Genomic DNA, 26505 nt, shown 5'->3' with positions numbered 1-26505 from the left:
AAGCAAAGGCCCAACATAAATGCTCTACCCCTCCAGATAATGAGGCGAGGCGCCAAGACGTGTTTGGTAAGAAGGTTCTTTCTGTGGGGGCCTCAACGGTGAAAGCAGCTAACACCCTGGCGATTGTGGCCAGATATGACAGGGAGTTGTGGCACAGACTGGCACCTATTCTGGACCACCTCCCGGAAGAACATAGAAGAACGGCGATGTCCCTGGTTCGAGAAGGCGAAGAAGCATCTAATCATGCTATTAACATAGCGGTGGACCTGGCAGATTCGGGTTTTAAACAAATCAATAACGGAGTTGTTCTAAGACGCCACGCTTGGCTTAAGTGCACCAACTTCAGACCCGAAGTACAGTATAAAGTTTTGGACATGCTCTTCGAAGGTGATCTTCTTTTCGGAGAAAAGGTGGACGAAGCCTTGAAGGGCATGAAGGAGGACTCAGATACAGCACGCTCGTTGGGTGCTCTCCAGAGTGGTAAGCCCTTTCGTTCTTTTCGTCCCTTTAGAGGAGCATCTGGAAACTCAAGATTCTCAGCAACCAGGGATAGATCTTTTAGTAGATCAGCGTATCCTTCCCAAGGATATAGACGCGCCTCTCAGACCTCAAGCCGGCGCAGAAACTTCCAGTATTCCAAGAGACGACCAACTTACTCGTCGTCGACGACCAAACAGAAAGACCAACAATGACGGGAAGCGTACCGTTCTGGGAGGAAGAGTGTCAAGCTGCATCGAGGAATGGGAGACCAGTGGGTTTTGGACACTGTGAGGTACGGACATTCCCTACTGTTGAAATGCAAACCTCCAAAATGTCCACCAATACACCTATCCCAGCCACATCTAAACATCTTGCGGCAGGAAGTAACACTCATGTTACAAAAAGGCGCCATCGAATTAGTCCCTGCATCGCAGAAAGGCCTAGGGGTATACTCACGGTGTTTTGTGGTAAAGAAACCAAACGGAAAATGGCGCCCTATTCTCGACCTGCGAGACCTCAACAAGACCCGACAGAGTCAAAAATTCAAAATGCTTACACTGCAGGAGGTGATCAGATCCATCCAAAGGGACGATTTTTTGGCGTCACTAGATCTACAGGACGCGTACTTCCACATCCCGGTGTGTCAAACACAGGAGGTTTCTGAGGTTCATGGTAGGTCAGACACACTACCAATTTGCAGTGCTCCCATTTGGTCTAAAGTCCTCCCCAAGAACGTTTACAAAATGTTTGGCACCTGTGGCAGCCTGGCTGCGAAAGGGAGGGCATCATGTATACCCGTACCTCGACGACTGGCTTGTGAGGGGATCCTCCCCAGCGTCGACCAACGACAGCGTACAAGCCACCTTACAGCTTCTGCAACGACTGGGGTTCGCAGTGAACTTCGAAAAGTCTTCTCTAAAGCCCTCAAGGAGCTTGAAGTTCTTGGGAGCTCAATTCGAAACCCACTCGGGAATAGTGAAACCGTCCGTAGACAGAATATTGAAGATCGAACAACTGACGAGTCGACTTCGCTTACAGAGCACATTTTCCGTGAGAAAATATGTGGCAATCCTGGGTTCCATGGCTTCGTGCATCCACCTAGTAGCAAACTGCCGATTGTTCATGAGGCCTCTACAGGAGTTCCTGTCGGACAGATGGAAGCAGGCCACGGGCCGGTGGTCAGACAGGATAACCGTCGACGACGAGGGTGTCATCAGATCCCTCAATGGTGGAAAATCTTTCACAACCTGGACAGAGGGGTTCCTCTACAAGAGCCGGAATTTCAGAACACCATCACGGACGCCTCCCTGACGGGCTGGGGAGCACACATGAACGATCATCAAACCCAGGGCAGGTGGTCTTCGACCGAATCGCACCTACACATCAACGTGCTGGAACTGAGGGCAGTGAGATGGGCCTTGAAATCATTCCTTCCACATATCAAAGGATCAAAAGTAAGAGTGCTGACAGACACGACAGCCATGTTCTACTTGATAAAGCAAGGCGCAGTGCTTTAAGTGGGCCGGGGCCTGCAGGGGCCAGGCCCCGCCAGTCTCCAAAAAGTGGGGCTGAGCCGGGGCCCTGCCGGGGCCCCCCGTCCCACCACGCCATGGCAGGACGCATTATCCCGTCACGGCCGCAGCCGCGACGGGAGATGTGCCCGCCAGTGTAACGTTAGGCAAGTGGACAGAAGTGCCAGCCAGCCACAGCGTCGCTGAGGCTGGCTGGCACTTCTGTCAGTCACTGTAACTTCCCTGATGACCCCCCATCTGAGGGGTCATCAGGGAAGTTACAGTTCCTTTGCTTGCCCTCGCCAGGTCACTGACCCTCCGTGAACCTGCAGGCTCCATGATCTAATATGTAGATTATACCACGGAGCCCGCGGGTTCCCAGAGGGTGAAAGACGCCTCGGGCTCTGTGATCTCTGCTCAGAGCAGCAATCACTGAGCCTGAGGTGCCTGTCTCCTTTGGCAAATCTTTATAAAAGATGCCTTGAAATGTGTACATTTCAAGCCATCTTTTATAAACTTAGAAATATTTCTACGTTTATAACAGACGGCTTGAAACGGACACAATTCAAGGCATTTTTTATAAAGCTTTGTGGACGGATAAAACCACCTTGGGTTTTGTCTGTCCTCAACGCTTTATAAAAGATGAGCTTGTACGTTTCAAGCCGTCTTTTATGAACATAGAAATATGTTACAAATGTCTATGTTCATAAAAGGTGGCTTGAAAAGTACACAAACCATAGTAAGGTACGCACACAAGTGTGCGTAACTTACTATGGTTTGTACACTTTCAAGCCACCTTTTATAAACATAGAAATATGTAACATTGCTATGTTTATAAAAGAAGGCTTGAAAAATACACAAACCATATTAGTACGCATACAAATATATAAATGCTCTACTACATTTATATATTTGTTTGCGCACCCTACTATTTGTGCACTTTTAGGCCACGCCCACAGCGGATGCCACGCCCCCAAACGAGGGCCCCCCTCAATTTCTTACCCCACTTAAACCACTGGCAAGGCGGCACCAGATCCAGGACCCTTTCGGTGGAAGCTCAAAAGATCTGGCACTGGGCGTTGAAACACGACATATCCTTAGTGGCTTACCATCTCCCGGGTGTGAAGAATGTGCAAGCGGATTCCCTGAGCAGGACAATGGCTCAAATACACGAGTGGGAGCTGGACACCGGTCAGCTACAATATATCTTCGAAAGGTGGGGGACCCCACCAATCGACCTCTTCGCAACGAAAGAAAACAGGAAATGCGAACAGTTCGCGAGCAGATGGCCTCAAAAAGGATCCCTGGGGGAAGCGTTCTCGTTTCCTTGGACGGACAAATTCCTGTATGCTTTCCCTCCGCTCCCCCTTATACGGAGGACAATCCAGGGGATTTGCAGGTACAAATGCCGGGTCATTCTAGTGGCACCGTATTGGCCGAGACAACCATGGTTTTCCGACCTCCTACATCTGTCGTTGGAACAGCCTATAACTCTCCAGAAAGTGCCGAACCTACTGTCCAGGGACAAGGGAACGGTGTGGCACCACAATCCGGACAGCCTCAACTTAACAGCATGGCTCCTGACTTTTCAGAGTTCGGCAGCTTGAACGTCTCGTCGGATTGCCGGAGATTTCTGCAGGCGGCTAGGGCCCCTTCGACTAACAAATCATACATATGCAAATGGCAAAGGTTCTGTACGTGGTGTCGAACACAGCACGAAATTCAGCCTTTAGAAGTAACCCCTGAGCAAATTCTTCCGTATCTTCTTCACCTAGCTGAGAGTGGGCTGTCATCGTCGTCCATCAAAGTGCACTTGGCGGCCATTTCAAGGTTTACGAGGAGGAGACAGTCTTCACCATTATTCAATGACAGACTGGTGAAACATTTCATGAGGGGTCTCTTTAGAACTTCCCCCCTACGAAATGGTTCCCACCGTCGTGGAGTTTAAATGTGGTGTTGGCTGCCTTAATGAAGCCTCCATTTGAGCCAATGTCCTCTTCATCCATGCAGTTCCTATCTTGGAAACTGGCTTTCTTAATTGCCTTTACATCGGCTAGAAGAATGTCGGAATTACAGGCATTGGTCATAGATCCTCCATATATGAGATTCTTTAAGGACAAAGTAATTTTATCAACTAACCCTTCTTTCATCCCGAAAGTACCGACAGTCTATCACAAGCACTCGACCCTGGTCCTTCCTACTTTCTTTGCGTCCCCGTCGTCGGCGGCGGAAAAAGCCCTTCATACTCTGGACGTCAAAAGAGCGTTAAAATTTTACCTGCAAAGGACGCAAGATATCCGAACTACCAGACAGCTGTTCATTGCCTACGGTCCGTCGGCGAGAGGAAGGGCAATCTCCAAGCAAGACCTGGTTCGTTGGGTCTCTTCGACAATTACTTTTAGTCACTCCAAGGCTGGGAGACCCCTACAAGGACGCCCTAGAGCCCATTCCACGAGATCGACAGCCTCCTCCGCGGCTCTATGGGCAGGAATTCCTCTGACCGACATCTGCCAGGCGGCGGCATGGTCTGTCCCACACACGTTTACATGCCATTACTGCCTGGAAAGGCAGCACGCGGATGAGGTACAGATGGGAAGGGCAGTTCTGCGCCATCTGTTTCAATGAGGTAAGCCAAAAACGGTTAGGCTTTTGTCTTCTGCCTTGCCTATTCTGGTTCGTTAGTGTATGTTTTCAGCAATATAGGTATATATTTGGATGTATTATGAATATGTATATATCGGAAAATATGTTGCTGCCTACGTGCCTATATATATTAGGTTTTGGGGTGTTTTTTGTGGTGTATGTTACATTGCATTCTCACCTCCTTCTTTTAGGATACTGCTATACAATCTATTCTAAGCATGTGAATCCATGAAAGATCCAATGCTGGAGAAGGGAGTAGTTTCTTACCTGTAACTCCATTTCTCCAGCGTTGGTATCTTTCATGGATTCACATGCGCCCACCAGCCTCCCCGGAATGCAATGTGCAAGATATGTGCATAAGCAGGTCCCCCCTTTCTACTTTGGAGGGGCCGAAATCTGACGGGACCCGCGGGGGCGGGGCTTTTATACCGCTACATCCTACGGGGCATGCGTGAACGGCCCCAGAGAGGACGCAGATGTGGATAGGACACACAAGTGTCAGAGTTTTTTCCTATAGGAAACGACTATATATGTGTACCGAGGGTTCCCAGTCTGACGACGGGGAATATTCTAAGCATGTGAATCCATGAAAGATACCAACGCTGGAGAAATGGAGTTACAGGTAAGAAACTACTCACTTCCCTTTCCTCCAAAGACTTCAGTCTGGATACGCTGGGCAAGGGTTCAATATAACAACTTTTTCAGCAAGCTTGGGTGCTTTGAAACCGCTACAGTGGTCATTTGGCACAGTATAAAGATTTGTAACATAACCTGTCTTGAATTATTTTCCATTGCCCAGCCTTTCCCCAGCTGCTTGCATGTATAAGGCACCGGCAGTCAGTGTTGAGGAACCCCATCAGCTCACTCCTCTGCTCACTTACCATCCCTGCAACACTCAGCAAGATTTTCCACCCCATCCTCTGATATAGAGCATTAAGGCTGTATGTGCAAATATCCACACACCCAGAAGATTTCGAAGGACAGTCGGAGATTTGCAGGGAGCATTAAGGAGGTAAGTTAGCTCAATAAAGGAGGGAGTGGAGGATGGTGAGAAAGTGGGGGAGCGCTAGAGAGCGAGCACGAGAGAACAAACGCGCACCTCAGTGACATTCGGAGGGAATGGTGGGGAGGTCGGCAGGGAATTTTGTGGGTACTAGGGCAACCTGGGAGAAAATATATGCCCAATTTGTAGGATATTTGAGTGAGATATGCGACATGGGATGCTATTAGTCTTGCATACTGAGGTACTGTTTACTGTTGAATATGACGTGCTGTGTGATCTCCTCCAAACTGTTAAGCAAAATGCATTGTTGTCTGCGTAGCTTCTCTGTAGTAGGGGACGTGGGCATTCTGTGAAAAGTAGTTCTGTTAGTAGTTCTCTACCCTGAGTGAGGCAGCACATTTTAATCTGCAGGACGCCATGAACTTTCTATTGAGTGGCCGTGTGTGCTTTCTCGAACCTTTTGCACTTTTATGGAGTGCTCTCACCTGAGGCACTGTATTGTTGGACAGGTTGTCCTATGGGGATGGCATTGGAAATCTGGTGCAGAGTGCATTCTGAGGTTGTCGTTGCTGGGGAGCATTTTTGTAAGTGTGAGTGCATTCATAGAAATGTAATAACGTGGGCACTTACTGAGTGGATTAATGTGCTTTGGTTGACATGTCTTTTGTGTGTATGGGTGGGGCATCTGAACTGTGGGAACCAGTGCCTCTTGTAGTTTCTCTGTTGAGGCAGCGGTCTTATGGGTTGCTGGCTGATGTGGCACACTGTCATTTGACAGTCTCGTGGAGGCCTATTTATTAAGCGAGAATTGGTGCATTTCGAAAAAAAGCAGTTTAGTAGTACTACGAGATAGAACGTGCATTTACGGAACTATGGCTCTCTGGAGATAGCTGAACCAAGGTGGAATGTATTCCTGCATTCTAGTACCTAAAATCAATTGTATTGACTTCTATTCTAAGCGAGAGAATGCATTCTAGGGTATGCAGCCAAGTAGTAAAATGTGCTTAGGTTGTGGTAAATAAGATATGGGAAAGTCACGTGCAGGAACCTATGCTGAGTGAGGCAGTATGTATGCCTGCAGTGACATTGAGTGGGACATGTATTCATGCTCCGAGTACTAAGTGAGGCAGAGGTCAAGATCAAACATCTGCACCGAGTGAGCGGGCTACATTCTGCGACATGTCAATTAATCTGGCATGCGTATGGTATGTATAGGCTTATGATGGAGAAATATAACATGTTATGAGAATCTGTGCTGATACACTAGTGAAGGATCCCAGCTGAGAGAGATTGACTGTGGAAGACAGCATGTACTGTCACAATCCTTACCTTATGGAATGAACCTCCCAGCTACGTTGGGCAAGCCACCTTACTGCTACAATCCGGGACATTCTCAAAGGACCTGGATATTCAACTAAGATTAACTTGCCTGGTTGTCTTTCATCTCTGCATGCAACTTTTCCCTTTTCTCTGACCCTGCGCCCCCGCCTCTGTCTTGTGGGCACTCCATGGTCGATGCTGACACTAGTAACTATTCACTTTGTGGTGTGCAATATGCAAATAAGTAAACTTGGGATGCTCTACCTAGGCTGTATTTGGCATATGAGAGATACCTTTTCATATGATAGCTATACTTGCCACTGAAGTCTAGCCTGGCTGGAAAATGAATGTGTTTGGCTTGCAACAGGTCAAACAAGGCTGCACACATCATATAGCGGCACATCAATATACTACTTGGACATATGCGATTGCACGTGGCATGAACTGTTTTGTACCGATAGAGCGCAAACGTCCCTATTCCTCAAAGGCTGCTTGCCCTTTCAAGAAGTACATGTTTTAAAATAATGATGGGTTGATCGGTACATGGATGATATCTACAAGCCCAACCCATTTGCAAAGATGGACATTAAAACGTCGGAGAAGAAATGGAGACAACCAAGGTTTTGATTTTCTCTGTGCGCATCAGTGGCCTTTCATCTGTCAGGTCTGATTTTTAATCTGCCCGTTGGTGCCCTTTATTATTTTACACAAGAGACTCTGTATTTTAGAGGAGAATTCAACTCGTACACCTTTTTAGATCGGGGTTTAGATCAGTGACTTTGCTTTTCTATTGAGCCAAAACTGGACTTCAGTGAACACCCTCTCTCCAAGGTTTTTTCCTACACTTGTGTAGTGGGTGGGGCAAAGATGGGGATGGGGATCCCTACTTATCCTAAATTAAGTGGTCATCCACCAGAATGTAAATAGCTACAGTATTCTAGTCTCCGAGTTGTAAGTGGATATTGAGGCCTTGTCAAGGGATTAAGATTTCATGTCGACTTAGTTGCTCCCATTGCGACAGGTTATTCATATTTATTCAGCACCATGCAGGAAATGAAAGCCACACTGTACGTTTGAAGCAGCTTCCTTTCTCTCTCAGAATTGACCAAATTAAATAAATGATTCATTGCAGTTTCTTGATAAATGTAGTACAATTTGCACTCATTTTTTAAAAATCCTTAAGAGGTATCCTTTCCCTTCTATTACCAATTAAGATGCATGGACACATCTGGACCACAAAGGACGAGAATACAATTTACAGGATATGTTTTAGGTGTGTAAAGAAGAGGGACATCCACTGCCGGTTCAGCAGTTTTTTGTTCCTGTTATGGCTCCCCAAGCACGTTTTGCATTATCTAAATCATAACTCGAAACCATTCATTAAAGAATGTATTTGATACAATTATTTATATATGTCTAACTGCTGTTTGGAACTCGTAAATGCTAAAAAGCAGAAAATAGAATTAATTTAAACCAAATGGTGTGTTCAGCCCCCTCCCCCTGGCGCCCATAATCATTTATCCAGGATCATCTTTTCAAGTTGTAAGCCATTTGCTAGGATTTGTCCTTTGCCCATAGAATAGCATGAATGCTAGTTCTTAAGCAGGCAGAACGCCATTTCTTACTCGTCAATGGCTATATAGGCAAGTGCTAGTTTCGATGCATTCCTACTACAACATATTTTTGGACAATTAAATTGACAGGATGACTGCAATCGCATTTTAATATCTTACTAAACTAGTGTAATGCTCTTGTTCAGGGGTACACATTTCTAGTTGCAAGCTACTGGTCAGATTACTGTTTAAATTACTTACACCCTGGCATGAATGCATATTCTCTACATGCACAATTATTTTCTAAAATCATTTTTTATCGATGGCATAATGAGGAGTGTTGCATAAATGTGTATAGGTTATTGGTGACAACCCCCTGCCTCCTCCCACCAGTGCGAACAAAAGAGTACAATCAGTTATGTGAATATAAATCATCAATATGAATATGAAACTTAGCACAAAGTGAAAGGTTGTGAACCAATTCAGAGAAGACTCTTGAACGCATATCTTTGAACCGAACAGTGCATAGGTCTGTGGCACTCCATGAATAAACGATGCTAACATGCAAGAGAGAAAGGAGGAATACAGAAGTGAAGTGTTCATTCACAACTAGGAAACAGAATGGGCAAGAGTGGTTGGCAAACTTTACACATATAAGTAATTACATATAAGTAATTAAATCAAGCCCATATTGCAGCGTATGTCTCAAGTGAGTCTTCAAGTGGGAAGTCTTCTCCCTGGCAGAGTACCTTCCAGCTAACCATAACTTGCAGGTGTGTCTCCTAGGAGACTTGCATACCCCAAGGATCCCCTTTTGGCCCTAATCAAAGCTTGGTACGTCCATTGTATCCCCCTTCAAGGAAGGTTCAGAGTATGCGATGTTACAACCAGCAGCATCCGCGTTTGGTTTTTGGAGAATCCGACGATCCAGAACCAAATCAATCTGGTAAAGGACATCTTTCCAAAAGTCAGGCATTCGCTGATACTCGTAGAACATATGGTTATCGGAGACTACAATCGGTTTTCATGCCGAACAAACCTATGATGAACTCGGTTTGCACAACAGCATTATTACTAGTCCAGTATAGCCTGGGAACAATCTTCTGCTAGCACATTCTCAAACTCAAGTCTACTTTCCTGCATTTCATAAAACAATCGGCTTCATTTTATTGATTGGCTCACCCACCCCTTCCCAGTTTTTCCTTTATGCTCACTCAGTGATGAGAATTAACTCTTTTGCAGCATCTCATGAAGGGCAGTGCATCAAAGAGTAGGTGTCGCTACGAGCACACAACGTCGGCACTTCATGTATTTTGGCTTGCGGGACACTGACTAGCAAATCAAACGCAGCAGCCTGTTAACACTATTTCATGCATTAAGCTTCTATTTAAAATGCAGAAAGTCCAAGGAAAGCAAGGAACCACCTACCCAGACGTTTCGGAATGCATAAATGCCCGCCATATCCAGCAATGCCAGCTAAGTTTCTTATTTTGTGACTACAAAGGTGGGTTACCCCACAGTGAGGCCTCACTCTGAAGCAAATAGCTGTCGCCCATGTCAAACAATGTACTCTTTTGATAGCTTGCATGGGTTACAGTAGGCAAAGGGATTAGAGTAGTGTTGCATTTAATCATAGAATAAAATGTGCTTAATCTATTTGGGACAGCAAAGCTACTTTCTTTGTGGAGCCACCAATGAGCCCTATCTCCAGGCTCGCCCAGTCAGTCCACAAGGCAACTCAAGGTAAATGCTTTGAGGTAGTCGCAACAAAAGGTAGCCACAACAGTGTTAACCCTCTTTTGAAGAATATGTCTTTGCACACCACCCTTGGTTTTGCTCATCCCTCAAAACCTCTTAAACACTGCCGATGCTGTGCCAGGCATTTTTTTTGGTTAAGGAAAATGTTAAAACGGTGAGTACCCTTGGGAGGATTGACACTTTTGTGTGCCTCCTGCCCCAAAATTAAGGAACAGCTTACTCGTTTTTCAGTTGAATTAATATTTTTCCATACCTTAGTTTAGGTTTCCCTCTTGATACTCTTGGTATTGTTTTCGTATCTTCATACCTATGCACGTGGCTCCCATTTAATATTTAAATCTTCAAATAAAGCCACGTGGATCTTTTAGGGAGATCGGGAAAACGTATGTCTTGTTCAGGTTAGCCTTAAAATATGAAACTCATCAAAAAGCTTGAACAGCACTGCTGCTTTTGTGACGGGTGTTAAGAGCTGGACAAATATCATCTGCATATAACACCTGAAGTATATAATCTTTGTCCTTCACTATAGTGATACCCCAATTCCCTCAAATCACTATAGACAAACGGTTCCACAGCAAGGTTGAATAAGAATAGAAGCAGCCTTGTCAAGCGTTTTTTTGGAAAAGCTTTTGGAGCAAAACCAGCCATTGACAGTAATCTGTGCAAAGCGACCAGCCTACAGGGCTCTAAACAAGGAAATGGGTGGTCTAAAACTAAATCTATATAATTAAATGTTCGGTATTTCCAACTGACTCAATTGAGCGCCTTCTGTGTCAATGGTTAACCAAAGAGCACAGCTTTGGGTAATTTCCATGGTGATTAAGGTCATGCCTTATCATATCCGTGGCGACTTAGAACATGAGACTGCGTCAGGCCCTTTTACTCTTTCAGTAAACTCTTTGGATAAGAGTTTCATGTTCACATGGAGTTATTGATGTTGGGCAAAAGTGAAAGCAATATGTCAATTGTTTATTAGGTTTAGGCATAACTGTAATAGCTGATTTAGTGATTGCATGTGAGTTCACCTTGCAAACATATTTCATTGTAAAACCCCATGAACGACAAGAATCTGGCCAAATGTAATGTAGAATTTATTGGTGCCTCATTTATACTGTTAACACTATTGATATTTATCAGCATGGAGGTTGCACAGATTTCCTCCAATAATAATCCACAGTCTAAAAATGTATTCTCAGGACGCAAGCTAGGAACATGCAAACTGGAAAAGAAGTCCACCAGTGCCTGATTATCAGAGTCGGTGTGTGCAGAGAATAAGGTTGAATAATAAAGCTTCTGCAGCAATGCCTTTTCCCCAAATTCTCAGTATGCTTTTCTAGTATCGAAGATGCTGCTGTCTGCATCCTGGACCAACAGAAAATTCTGCTTCCGTCTAGCCAGCTGGAGCGATACTAGGTTGGACTTCGTAGGGTTGGTTACACCACACATCTATGGCTTTTAGGAGCGCTCTTCTTTTGCATGTCTTTCCTCTGGTGTTTTTGTTATGTAACTAATAGATCCGCGAGCTGTTGCTTTGAGGGTATTCCCCAAAAAATAGTCCTGTATTTTCATTAACATCAAGCTGGATAGCTTCCTTTATTGATGCACAAAACCAACATCTGCCAGTAAATGTATATTGAATCTCAAGTTAGCTATACGTGGGCATGATCTGAGACAACGCACTTATTTTTGTATCCGACACCATGTCCAGGTGGTTGTTTGAAATCAGAAAGTAATCCATCAGTGAGTGAGTACCACAGGGCAAGGCTAGAAAGTGCAGCCCTTAGATGATTTATTAATTCTCCATGGGTCACCAAATTCAAAGTTGCAGTACCTAGTTGGATGACTTTTGGTCATAAACCGCAACCTTTCTCGTCACAGAATGGATCCCAGGTGCAATTAAACGTGCCTCCTAAAAGGATGCGGATGCCAGACAACATGTTCAATTTATCAGCCACAGTATCCAAGAAATTGGCCACCCCAAAGTTCTGCGCTTTGACGTCCGTCCACTTCTCCCTGCATCGTTGCTAAACGTCTATTTTTCTAAACCTCTCATACTTGGTTATTTTACCTTACAGGGCCTGATCAAAGTTGATGCAGAAAAAAACTGAAGCCCTCCGATCCAGGTGTGCAGAATAGGCAGGGATTCAATGAGCACCTGCTCGACTTGTAGAAAACGCAGTGAAGTTTGTTCAAATAAACAAATTAAGGGCAGCCCAGTGAACCGAAATGTATACGGGACTCACAAGTAGTGTCCTCGCTCATATGCTGTTTTCTTGCATCACAATCTCCACCAAATGACTTTTAGCTGATCAGTTTCTAATTTATCTTGGGAGACGTTTCTTCTGAGTAACCATAATAGGGTTGACCTACTGCATATTAGGTTTTGCATGATTTAGGAGTATGAAGGGCCCTAAAAAGAATTAGTTCTATGAAGGGCTCAGTTAATTATATTATGTTTGATGGTCTCTATGCTTAGGAGATTGCTGGATAATGTTTTCTTGTTTTTATGATATGTGGTGATCCTTTGCTGGAAATAGATTAACGACGATATCTTTACCCTTTTTAGTTGGCATGTGCATATAGGCTTGAGGCTTCGTTTGGCAAGAACGTTTTTTGTGATTTGTAAGCTTGTTCTGGGTCATGAGTGTGATCACCGTCCCCAGATGTAGGCTCCTTTTGGATATACATCAAATAGTTGGGTAGAAGTGTGTGTGTGTGTGTGTGTGTGTGTGTGTGTGTGTGTGTGTGTGTGTGTGTGGGGGCAATAGAATAATGAAAGGTGATTGACATAGGGTAGTATTACTCAGTCCGTGCACGCTCTTGGTTCACATGCCGTCTCAACTCTTTACATTTAATGAGAATGAATGAAGTATTTATGTTGGTTTCCAGGGGCCTGAGATACACCTGTACCACTTGGACATAGAAACTTCAACTAAAAAAAAAAAACAATTTCTCGGTCATCCAGGGTGTTATGAAACCCACGGCAAGATGATTGTGGAGTGAATCGGATGCGTCAGGGTAGCTGTTTGAATTACTAATGCTTTTTATAGATAATGTTTTTGTAGGTAATGCAACCTTTGAATGTACTAAAACATTTTTTTTACTCTTTCTAGCATTCACATCACAAAGAAGAAGCAATTAAAACGCATCATGTCCACGTGAAACATCCGGCTGCGCTGGATGACACGGAAACGAAGAAACTAATGGAAGAGTGTAAAAGACTTCAGGGTGAAGTGGTGAAACTGTCTGATAAAAATAAACTATTGCTTGTAAGTATTGCTACACTTGCCTCGAGTGGTTTTTGTCCGAGGACTGATTTATCAGTTTCAAATGAACCACCGGTCAATTGTGACTGAGGGCCGAGCTTTACCCACGTGATTCTCCCAGGTAATTTGCCAGCCTTAGCATCTCTACATTTCTTTGTAGTAAATCGTCATTTTACAAGGCTTTGGTGTACTAATCCAGGATTAAATGTTAGTTTGAGAAAACCCTCAGTTGTGCCGATTTTATGGTGGTGTGTTTTGAAGGTTCCTTACAATTATAATTCACGGTTCAACCACATTCATCGCTACTCATTTCACGTGTGTGGGATATCTCGATTTTCAGCACGGTCAGTAACGTGTTATATAATGTAATGTGCTGATGCCCAGGGAATATTTGCAGCCCTTCTGTGCAATATATGCAGCCCTTCTATGCACTGACAGTGCCCCAAAGCATCCGTTATGAACTTTATCCGTCGGCTCCGTTTTTCCATCTCATCAGAATGCTCTGCATTATGCTGTCCCATTTTTTGCCACATTGTGTTTTTGCTTATTTGTGGCGTGCGTTCATCAAAGCAGTTCCGACTTTTAACTGGATACGGAAACCTGATTTCAAAGAATAATAGGACTGCAGTTGTTGATCTTTAATCGCGACATTGCGTTTCATCCGGTCTATTTATCAGTTTGATTCACAGGTTGCCTTTCATATCTTCAGTACTGAATCCAGAGCATAATGGATTTCCTCAAATAGCTGCAGCTCTTCCACATTAATGGATTGCCACTATATGCTCTCAAACCTCCTGGCTCCTAGTATCTTTATAATGTAGTTGATACGCTTCCTCGTGTGTACAGTAGAGCCTGCTCCTACTAATAGCTTTTGCTAAACACTTTCTCAGTCTTTTTATAAAATGAAAACCTATAGGGATTTAATTTGAGAATGTAGGCCTTCAGTGATGGTGAACATATTCCTAGGAATTACTCCTTTCCTGTGAAATACCCTGCAGCTTGCAGTATGCTGATAGGTCTCTCCCTGATAGGGCAATTTGGCTCCTTGTTTAGATGTGTACATGCTGATTAATAATAGCGATCATAAATGGCTGGTGGCTCACCGGGTTCAGTTGAAGGTCAAATAAGTCCTTTGATTTAATCTGAAAGCCAAATGTTTGCAATGTTAAATTGGTTAAGAATTTCAGTCTATTGGTGAATAGTGACAATCATTTATTATAGCTATCTTTTCAGTAGGGTGAAAAATGTGTACTCTCCACTAGCTAGGGATATTGGACTCCTGGCACGTATGCAATGGTGTGCTGTGTGTATGCATAGAATTGAGGTGAGGAGTGACTTCTTTAAGGCTGATTAGTAGCTTCCAACTTGAATGATTGTTGACCCCCTACTTTAAGGTTGTATTTGTTTTTAATGGCACAGTCCCAAATGATTGCCATATGATTATCAGGAATTTAAATTGTATTCTGGTTGCTAGAGGTAGCACTGCAATGACGTGTTCCCAATACTAGTAAGACTTCTGCAATACTTTGTTATTAGCTATAAATAGGCTTGCACAGTGAGAACCAGCGAATACCATGGAGCGTTGTATAGGAGTCCATGAAATAGCCGAGGCTGCTTAGTTTTTCCTTTAGATTCTCTCAAAGGTTGTGGTGAACGATTTGCCAGCAGCAACGAGGTGTTTGTGTTTATTTGAAGAACAGGGCTGACCATTTCGGTCAGAAATGCCTTGCAGCAACATGATTTAACAGATGCGGCGGTATTCCCACAAAGAATTCCTGTACAATAGCGGAAGGATGGGAACAAGTGGGGTGAGCAGTATGAGGGTGTAGCAAAAGTGGCATAACGGGGACAAAATAAACAGAAAAAACTATGTACATGTTTGTATTCAGTATTTAGTTAAGGTGAATAAGTTCAGTGGAACAAAAGCCTTGAAATTCTGTTAAAATACTTTAGTTGAAGGTGCCGATTTAATGCAATTAAACCCCTCGAATTCAGCAGGTGTTGGAAACTATGCCACCTTAACGCTGGGACCTTCATTGAGTAGCCCCTAGGCACACTGATATCCCATTTGACATCACTTTGAACATGTCAGATGCCGGCAGTGATGACATCATATGAGCAATCACTTGGGACAGCACATATGACCTCCTCAATGACCTGAATGGTACGTACAAGCTATAAGGAAACCTTTTTGGCTGTATTTAAAGATATATATTCCATTGTAGAGCTAATGCAATATGTCATATTTTTATGATCTAAAAACATTTGTCAAGCATTGAAAATACTGGTAGGATAACATAGCAATCTACAATTTCAGATGCAATATAGTGAGTCTTCAACCTTTTGGATCTCCACAGGTTATACATTCAAACCTCCACTAATCCCACCCAGCATAGTCCATGGTGAGGGATCATGGAAGTCCTAGTCAAAACAATTTAGCGAAATTCAGGTTTCAAACCCTGGTTCTAAAACAATTACAACTTTCTTCCATTCAGTACATTAGTTACTCTAGTATAGTCTGTTTTTCAGCATAGGTTACCTTTGTAGGCCAGAAATCACTCAGGTGAATTCCTTCAAATGTATACCTCTTATGGGGGAACAGACCTTCCTGTTAATTATACACTGGGGTATCACATACATAGACGGGTACATATCACTATTTCCTACAAATTCCCACACAATCAATGTGTTCCCTAACGCTATCCCTGAACAGAAGAACACCCTATCCCTGTGGAGTGTGCTATCCCTAGGCTCGAGGTGGTGCACCGCCTGTCTTATAGAATATGAGAAGGGAGAAACTATCCCTACTACTACAATGAGCTTGGAAAACTACTACAACTAAGCAGAGATCCTGTCCCATAACTCGGCGCACAGCTGAACAGTTCACATGGGAATATTCAATGGGTGGTGAAATACAATAGTTTATTCACCCTTGACCGGTTACAATGACATATTTATTGTAATCATCTTCTTCAGGTGCAATTTCTTTTCCAAAATGCAGTCCGTCATCTACCCATCAGACAAGTTGGGGCATCCAGCTCAGCCTTCGGTCTTGTCCTGCATGTTTTGCAGGCATTTAGTGCCGATGGTCATGGGCGGTCCCTTTTTGTTGTTCCATCTTTTTTGGCTTTTAGCTGTTCCGGGGAACGCGTATAATGCAGCGAGGCTCCAAAAAGGTATTTCACGCGTATACCGCACAACCATTCATTTTATTGATCGCTCAGCTACCTTTTGGGACACAAAGAATACAAAGTTCTTGTGAAACACCTAGTGTTTAGATGACAAGTGATTGGTTATGCTGTCATTTGTTGTAGAAATGCAATGTTTACAATTTTATTATGAGGAAGACTGTATAAAAATCATATTATGAGATTAAGAGAATAAAAAGGTAATCTAGGGTCTTATCTCCTTTTTAGAGGAATAATTCCTTGTGCACAGGTTGAACACACCTCACGGAGGCTGAATAAACTGGTGTTTCGCAATCCACTGAATATTCCCACATGAACTGTTCAGCTGTGCGCTGAGTTATGGGACAGGATCCCTGCTTAGTTTTAGTAGTTTTCCATGCTCATTGTAGTAGCGGGGATAGTTTCTCCCTTCTACTATCCTATTAGACAGGCGGTGCACCCCTCAAGCCTAGGGATAGCACACTCCACAGCAATAGGGTGTTCTTCTGGTCAGGGATAGCGTTAGGGAACACATTGATTCTGTGGGAAATTGTTGGAAATAGTGATTTATCTTTGTAGGCCACATTCCCTAACCTTCCCCATTGACATGGCTTACCTTTCGATTTGTTATACTGACAGTAAATAGTCTGATATATGAAGATGCAATGATTTGGGAAATTGTTCCTTCTTGTAAATGTTGTATTCTTTGGTGGTCTGGTGCAAAGGCATGATTGTACTATGCAAATGTCTTATTTGCACAGGAGACCGTTTTTAGAACCAAAGTGATTAAAGGGATGGTCTAGTAAAAAATTTTATTTAAAAAATAGATGGGCAACATAAAAAAAAATACTAGCATTCTCCGTTTTTTAAAACTTCCTATGTAAAATTTTGAGCTATTCAAGCTCAAAATTCGCAAAAGCAAGCACATGGGCGCATCCATTTTGTGAAATGGAGGCCCTCCTGTGCTGGCTTTTGCGGCACTAATGAAGGAAAAGCCAGCCAGTGGTAGTAAACAAAGGCTACCGCTGAGTGGCTTTCCCTTCATTAGTGCTGTAGGCGGAGGACGGGGACCGGAGACCAGAGCAGGAAAGCTGCAGCTGAATCTCGGTAAGTGCTATTTAAAAAAAAAAAAAAAAAACTAGCTGCGGTTTTTTTTCTAAGTTTTCCGGGCTGGAGGAGCCCGGAAAACTTAGAAATAAAACCGCAGCTTTAAAAACGTTGTATTTATGTTTGCGGTCGCTTTTGAAGCGACCGCAAAGATAAATACAACGTTATTGTGTTGGAAAACGCTGTGGTTTTTCTTTCCAAGTTTCTCAGGCTCCTCCGGCTCGGAGGAGCCTGAGAAACTTGGAAAGAAAACCGCAGCGTTTTCCAACACAACCGCGTGTGTTTCTGCCTGCTTTGGCTATCACTTTGGGTCTCCGGTGCACCCAGGGGAGCACCGGAGACCCAAAGTGAAAGCCACAGCAGGCAGAAACACACGCGGTTATGTTTACATGCCGCGTAGTGTTTCTACCTGCAGCTGATTTCCCATTTGGGGCTCTCGGGCTCCCCGTGGGGAGTGTTCACCAGTAACCGCAGCCTTCGTCTTGGCCAGGTACACAGCCTAAATTGTGAAGATAATCAATGTTTTATTGAGAGCTTATAAATGATGTAACGTGTAACAATATTATTGTCGTCTGTTATGTACAATGTAATTAGTGATGTCATCTGTGATGCCATTTGTATTTTATTTATATTTCACGCCTGGCCCAGAGGTTTAGAGGGGATTGGGTCCTCCGGCGTATTCCATATCTATGACATGTAATCACCACAGCTGTGCTGCTTCAGAAACTTTTTTCTGCGTCCTGCGTCGATGCGCCGTCGTCGAGGACCTCCTCCGATGTCTGACGTCATCCGATGTGATAAGTAGGACGCATGACGCCCGTAGCCTCAGTTCTGTTTTTTCTGCAAACGTGTTGCTTCGTGATTCTTGGTTCACGCCTCGACTCTTTGGAGTTCTGTTCTTCTCGGTTCTTCGAACCTGTTCGTTTTGTGGAAATCCTTCGTGTGAAGATGTCTTCTACTTCGTCTTCGACCCCGCGTCCGGGTTTCAAGAAGTGCAGGGAGTGTGGGTCCAAGATGTCGGTGACGGACTCGCACGACGCCTGCCTCTGGTGCCTCAGGGAGGCCCACGACACGGATGACTATCGACTGCCAGTCGCTCACGTCCAAAGCCTTATGCGAACGTAAGAAGTTGTCGGTAGGTCGGGTGTCCAAGCCCAGGAAGTCGAAGTCTGCGGGGATTTCGACGGATGATTCGAGGGTGACTCTCCGCGTCATCGTCGGAAGTCTCGTGGGTCTCCTTCTAGGAGTCGGTCTCGCCACTCCTCAGCCTCTTCGAGGCATTCTCGGAAGCGCCGACACCGGTCGTCTTCCAGGTCCTCTTCGGAGGACTCTGCACGGCACGTCGCTTACCCCACCAGCCGTGCGACGCCGGAGGTATGGGCTTCCTTCAGGAAGAAAATGCTGGCGATTCTTGAGTCGCAGGGTACTATGCCGTCCGCGCCCCCGAGTGGGGTCGGTCGTGAGAGGTCGAGAGACACTGCTCGCAAGAGTGGTCGGCACGGGTCACGGGAGAGGTCCCGTTCGGACAAGGAGACTCGTTCTCGACGTACCCGTTCCAGGTCCCGGTCCTCGACGCGTTCGAGACCGCGTGCACCTGTGAGGTCTTCGAGGAAGACGAGGGCGTCGACAGGCTTTCTCGAGGCTCCGGTTCCGAGGACGTCGTCGAAGCCGTCGACGCTCAGGTCGTCGAGGGACACGCTCGAGGCTCCGGCTTCGAGGGCTGTGTCGACGCCGCCGTTGCTGGAGGCGCTGCATCTGACGTCGACGCCGATTTCCTCGACGCCAATCCCCTCGGCACCGATGCCGGTTCTCTCGACGCCGGCACCGATTCGCTCGACGCCTTTCGTGTCGGAGGTACCCCGTGGCATGGGAGAACCCCCTAGGAAGGCTCTGGTTAAGAGCAAGCACTCTCGGGTGCCTTCTTTTCGCCACCTGGACTATATTTCAGAGGCGGATGAGGATTCTGATGGCCTGGTTCCTAGTCAGGTTCCAGATGAAATTGTCTCGGGCCATAGTCAGTTTGACGATTTGAGACAGTCACTGCATGATGCCAGTGGACTGGACACCTCTCCGGGTGGAGTTTTGTAGGCCTGAGCTTGGCTCTCTTGCCGATTCCTCGTACCGGCGCCTTATGGCTAGGGTTTCTGAGTACTTGGGATGGTCTGGTCCCCAAGGGGAGTTTGTGCAGGATGATCTGACGGACATCCTTGATGTTGGTCCCCCAACTGATCCGGTACTGCCGTTCCATATGGCTTTACAGAGAAGGGTGGCGGCGGCTTGGACTGCTCCGGAGAGTCTCCCGGCGGTGGGCAGATCCTTGTCGCGAAAATACCGTCCAGCCAGTAGCGACCCCTGCTACTTGACCAGGCACCCTACTCCGGAGAGTTTGGTGGTGCAGGTGGCCACGGCCCCGGCAAAGCCGGCGTCGTACCCTACCATCCCTCTTGATAGGGACAACAAACGTGTTGATGGCTGGGCGAAGAAAGTGTTTTCTTCTGGTGGTATGGCGCTTCAGGCGGCCAACTCCATTTGTGCCTTGTCTCGTTTCACACACACTCTGTGGAACTGTGTTGCGTTAGCGGCTGAACATATTCCCGAAGGGGACGTACGGGATGATTTCCTTGCTATGGTCCAGGATGGTAAGGATGCCATGTGAGTCCGTTCAGTCGGGTTTGGACTTAGCTGAATGCGTCAGTAGGTCCATGGCGGCGAGCACCGTGATACGCAGGTTTGCGTGGTTGCGGAAGTCGGGGTTTGCTCCTGATGTGCAGTCTCGGCTCCTCAACATTCCCTTTGACGGTGAACACCTTTTTGGCCGCAAGGCTGACGAGAGCCTTGAGAGGTTGCAGACCTCGAAAGCTGCAGCGAAGTCGTTGGGCGCTGCAGTTCGCCAACCTCCGCCTTTTCGTCCTAGGGGACAGCAGTGGAGGGGTGGTTCCTTTCGCTATTACTCGTCCTTCAGTAAAGCGAGAGGAGCTGGCAGTCAGAGGCCAACGCAGGGGTACCAGAGGTGGACGACAGGGTACCCGTGGTGCTAAGGCCGCTCGGGCAGTTGCCTCTTTGCCCTCAGGTAACGCCGCGGCCGCTCCCACTCAGTTATGAGGCCATGTCCCATGGTTCGCCGGTTGGGGGAAGGCTGGCGCAGCATCTTGTAGAGTGGCAAGCCATTACTTCAAATGTGTGGGTTCTGGAGATCATAACCCACGGCTACTGTCTTCCTTTTCGGCACAGGCCTCGCGACAATCCACCGGGGAACCTCTTTGCAGAGTCCGGATCCGCTCCTTGCGCAGGAAATTCAAGCCCTGCTCGAGAAAGGCGCCATAGAACTGGTGCCTGTAGGGGAGAGGAACATGGGATGGTATTCCCCTTATTTTTTGGTTTCGAAGAAAGACGGGGGATTGAGACCCATCATGGACTTGCGCGGTTTGAACAAACTCCTCAGGAAGGACAAGTTCAAGATGGTTACTCTCTCTCAAGTCCTCCAGGCCCTTCAGCTTCAGGACTGGTTGGTGTCACTCGACCTCAAGGATGCTTACTTCCATGTGCCGATCCATCCCAAGCACAGGAAGTACCTGAGGTTCGCGGTTGGCGACTCGCACTTTCAGTTTCGGGTCCTGCCGTTCGGATTGACCTCCGCCCCGAGGGTTTTCACCAAGCTCATGGTGGTGGTGGCAGCGCATCTCAGGCAAGGGGGGGGGGGGGATTCACGTCTACCCCTACCTGGACGATTGGTTGATCAGGGGGAGCTCTCCCGAGCAAGTCCTGGATCATCTGTCCGTCGCCTGCCACTCCCTTCACAGGCTGGGCTTCTCCCTCAATTTAAAGAAATCCCATTTGACGCCAACACAGCGGCTCCAGTACATCGGAGCAGTGCTCGACACTTCCCCGGGGCAGTGTTTTCCTCCCCAGGTGAGGGCTCTTCACATTCAGCAGATGGTGCACAAGTTTCAGCATGCCCAGACGCTCCCAGCGTTCGAGTTCTTGAGGCTGCTCGGCCTCATGGCATCCTGCATTCTTCTGGTGCCAGAGGCTCGCCTGCGGGTGAGATCTTTGCAGTGGGCTCTCAAGCTCCAGTGATCGCAGTCTTCCGGCTGGATGTCGGACCCCGTTCAGGTTCCGCCCTTGGTCGCCCAGGATCTGCTGTGGTGGGCCGTCTAAGGCAATCTGATGAAGGGGGCTCCATTTTGGCTACCCTGGCCGGAGGTAACGATTGTGACGGAAGGGTCCCTCACGGGATGGGGAGTTCATGCCAATGAGTTGACAATCAGCGGTCGTTGGTCCAGACCCCATATCAATCTGTTGGAGCTGAGGACCATCAGGTTAGCCCTCAAGGCTTTTCTGCCGTCTTTGCAGGGGAAGAATGTTCTGATTCTGACTGACAACACAGTGGCCATGCACTCCCTCAACAAAAAGGGGTGGGGGCAGGGTCTCTCCCTCTGTGCAGAGGGGCGATGCAGCTCTGGTTCTGGGCCATCCAGCAGGAAATTTCGATCTCAGCAGTTCATCTGGCTGTAGGCGAAAACGTGGCGGCGGACGCTCTGAGCAGGCAGAGTGGGAGCTGGCTCAGGAGATTCTCCTGGAGATCTTCGCCCTTTGGGGGACCCCACAAGTGGATCTCTTCGCCCCCAGTGCCAACCGGAAGTGCAAAAGATTCTGCTTGCGGGAATTTCCTCCAAGAGGAGCCTTAGGGGATGCGTTCGTAGTGGAGTGGTCCTTCCCATTGCTATACGCGTTTCATCCAGTCCCCGTCATTCCGCAAGTGCTGCAGAGGTTACGGAGGTTCGGTTCCCGAATGATCCTCGTTGCTCCGGCATGGGCCCGTACAACGTGGTACACGGACCTTCTCGACATGTCCATCTGCCCTCCACGCCGTCTTCCCTATCGAGACGATCTGCTTTCTCGGGAGAGGGGTGGGTCAGGTTCTCCATCCAGAGGTCTTCTCCCTCAACCATTATGCTTGGCTTCTGAAAGGTTGAGGTGTAAGGATTGGACCTTCCTGAAGACGCGATGGAGGTGTTTCTTTCGGCCATAAGGCCTGCAACAAAGTGCCTGTACCGTTGCTGTTGGAGAAAGTTCTGCGACTGGTGCAGGGTTAAGAATGTGGATCCTTTTTAATGTGCCATTCCTGTGGTTCTGTCTTTTTTGCTTTCATTAGCCCACAAGGGCCTGCAAGTGGGTACCATTAAAGGTTACAGGCGGCGCTGTCAATATTTAAGCTCTCGTCTAAGGAGTGTTCTTATTTTAAGATTCTTTTGATTTCCCAGTTTCTCAAAGGGCTCACTAATGTGTTCCCACAGTCACCTTTCCAGGTGCCCGGTTGGGATTTGAACCTGGTTCTAAAATTCCTCATGGGAGCTCCGTTTGAGCCGGTACATTCTTGCCCTTTGAGACTGGTGACCTTGAAAACTGTATTTTTAGTTGCGGTCACTTCCGCTCGCAGAGTGAGTGAGTTGCAGGCGCTTTCCGTTAAGCCACCCTTCACAGTGTTCCATAAGGACAGGGTTGTCCTTAGGGTTCGTCCTTCTTTTCTTCCCAAAGTTGTCAGAATTTCATTTAAGCCAGAAGTTCTTTCTGCGTTTTGTCCTCCTCTGCATCCTGGTAAGGAAGAGAAGAGCTTTAAGTTTCTACATCTCGTGCATTTCCCGGGTCAGAGTGGACGATCAGCTCTTTATAGGATACGCTGGAAGGCGTTTGGGACAAGCTGTTACTAAACAGACTTTGTCTAAATGGATTATCTTGACAATTCCTGAATGTTACCGCTTGGCGGGTAAGGACTCTCTGGTAGGCTTACAGACCCATTCTACTAGGATGTGGCTGCCTCTACTGCCCTGCAGAGAGGTGTTCCCATTCGTAACATTTGTGAAGCAGCCACAAGGGTCTCTGTCCATACTTTTGTCAAAATCTACTCCTTGGATTCTATCCATAGGCAAGATCTGGCCTTTGGCAAGGCGGTCCTCTATTCTGCAATATAATTGAGCATTCTCAAATTCTAAATTCTTTCCCACCTCCTTACGTTGGTACTGCTTTGGGAGTCTGTCATAGATGTGGAATACGCCGGAGGAACCAATTCTTTTGAAGAACAAGTTACTTTATTACCTGTTAACGTTCTTTCGATGGGAGGTTCAGACGATGTAGTCCACATCGCTCCCTCCCTGCCCAGCTACAGAATTTCTTATGCGTTTCCGCAAGGCTTTCTGTAGTCATTCTGGTAGAGGATTGGTGCCACACATTCTGGGGAAAAAACTACAACTGAGGCTACGGGTGTTGCGCGTCCTACTTATAACATCCAGTGATGTCGGCTCGACGGAGGCCCTCGACGACAGCGTATCGACGCAGACGCTGAATAAATGTTTTTGAAGCAGCACAGCTGTGGTGATTACCTGTCATAGATGTGGAATATGTTGTCGGACCATCCCATCGAAAGAACGTTACCAGGTAAGAAAGTAACTTGTTCATTTATGCTTGATGTGTTTGAGAAATGTATGTTGTGTAAAATCCTATTTTTGGATTATATCACAAAGTATTTAATAATTCCCAGTTGTCGGGCTGGGAATCCTTGTTAAAGCAAAGTTTCACTTTAAAACTGTATTTCTCCTCTAAACCAATTTCTGCCCTCTGGGTCATACTGCTCCCAACCAATGACAGTCCTCTCCCGAAGGTCCACCCCTGGTGACAATCTTCAGATTTTTACTGCATGCTTCAGTGTTGGGAGTCCTCTTGGTGCTCTCCAAGCTTTTTCGTAATGCTGGATGCCCTGGCCCAAGGGCACATTCTCGAATTTCGAAAGAAGTGCCCCTGCTTTTCTCCCATGGCCAGGAAGGAGAACCACGTCCCTCAACTGCTGTTGAAAGTAAGGGTGATGCTGAAGAAAGGAGCCATTGAGCTCGTCCCAAAGAGGCTCTGGGGCTCCGGAGTGTATTCGCGATACTGCCTCGTCAGAAAGAAGACAGACGGTTGGCGACCCATCCTGGACCTGTGTCGGCTAAACAAGTAAATCAAGGCCCAAAAGTTCCGGAGGGTCACCCTCCAGCACGTGCTGGGACAGCTGGAGGAGGGCGACTTCCTGTCGTCATTGGATTTGGAGGATGCTTACTTTCACATCCCCATTCTAAAAGGATACCGAAAGTTTCTGATTCGTGGTCCAGGGACGGCACTACCAGTTCAAGGCCCTTCCATTCGGTTTGAAGTCGGCGCCCAAGGTATCACCAAGTGCCTAGCACCAGTGGCGGCGCGACTGCGGGGGATCCACGTTTACCCCTACCTGGACGATTGGCTCCTCCGTGCAAGTAATTCTCAAATGGGACACAATTGTAGAAACAAGGAGGTGCCAAAAAAGGCACTGAGAATTAATTACCCCTCACTACTCTTACTCTAGAGAGGGTAGAGATTGAGAAATTATAGTCACACGCAGCTTAACATAGCAAAACATTTGTTCCCTGAACACACAGACATGAGGTTGAATAGACAGACAGAAACCTACTCAACATCAGAAAATTCATAAAAATGTAATTTTAATCATATAAATGTTAAAACAAGATGAATTCATACATCAATGTATCCAAAGGATACAGCAAAATGAAAGGCATGAAAAAAGAATCGAGAAAAATGAGTCATTCAATAGCCCTATTTTCAGAAGACAAATTCATATAACTATACTGCCTATCTTTAGACCTTATCTGAGACAGTGTGACATGCTTCGGCCCACGGGTGAATTGGACATTTGCTCAAGTGTCCATTCGGAGATGAATATGGTGGCCATCTTCAGGACATATGATTTCTTCACAATTGGTCTTTTCTATGATGTAGATGAAACATCGCAAATCTAAAAGTTTTTAATATTACACAGGTGAGGCAAAAGCTGCAACATATTTCGTAGTTGGTCTCTGCTTCAAAAATGACACTGGTGAGACACACAAGCTGTGACATATTTCATGGTTGGTCTACGCAAGCATAGAACTATGTCATGTCAGGGATTTCTTGCACTATAATGTTCAGTATATCCTTCCATTGCTTGTATTCATCTTTAGCCTTATTAATTATACACAAGAATATACACACATACATATTTGCCAAAAACACAGCGGAAAGAGGAGAGAAACAAATGACCTACATAACATTGAGTGACATATAATACATACTCAATCTCTTACTTGATTGCTCTAGGGGGAGTGTGACGAAGTCGGTGAATGAATTTCATCCGTCTTTCACAAAAATTCTTTTAAGTCCACAAAAATGTTGGCTATTTTCAGTTCAATGGCAAGGATCCCCTTGTCCTATATTTCTAGGGAAACCTGTATGAATCAGTTATCATGGAGCCTGTTCCACTGTTAGGCTATTTGTTAATTTAAGGCGGGCATAAGTTCAAAACAAGTATACTCCCCTTATTCTCAGAAAGACGCAGAACGGAAACAAATTCCCCAATGCTGCAAAAGTTTAAAATACCAGTATTGCTAAGAAAGCATATCGAGCAATGCATCGGAAGAAAACGTACTATTAATGGTAGATTATTAGCACCATTACATGTGGTTGTGTTTTTCTGTCTGTAGTTATCGACCACGCGAAGTCACGGGGGGTGTAGCATGACACCTAACGTAGGTTGTAGAGATGTACAAGTCGTGAGCTGCATAGAAATGCAAAGGCAGAGAAAACAGATTTTAAAATCCAAAACCGGAAAAATACCCGCTATTTATCAAGAGG

General features: G+C 46.1%; 1 protein-coding gene across 1 annotated transcript in view; it reads left to right on the top strand.

Moving 5' to 3' along the window:
* Positions 1-26505, top strand: part of VAPA (VAMP associated protein A) — a 488144-nt gene that overhangs the window by 324028 nt on the left and 137611 nt on the right. Inside the window, exon 5 of the mRNA XM_069613378.1 lies at positions 13382-13537. Within this exon, the coding sequence (XP_069469479.1) occupies positions 13382-13537 (156 nt within the window). The remainder of the gene's footprint in view (positions 1-13381; positions 13538-26505) is intronic.

Source organism: Ambystoma mexicanum, chromosome 5p, assembly GCF_040938575.1.
Source record: "Ambystoma mexicanum isolate Mex_15411 chromosome 5p, UKY_AmexF1_1, whole genome shotgun sequence".
NCBI classification, from domain to species: domain Eukaryota; kingdom Metazoa; phylum Chordata; class Amphibia; order Caudata; family Ambystomatidae; genus Ambystoma; species Ambystoma mexicanum.
Note: the sequence above shows the minus strand (reverse complement) of the source record. Positions and strands in the feature narration are given on the sequence as shown.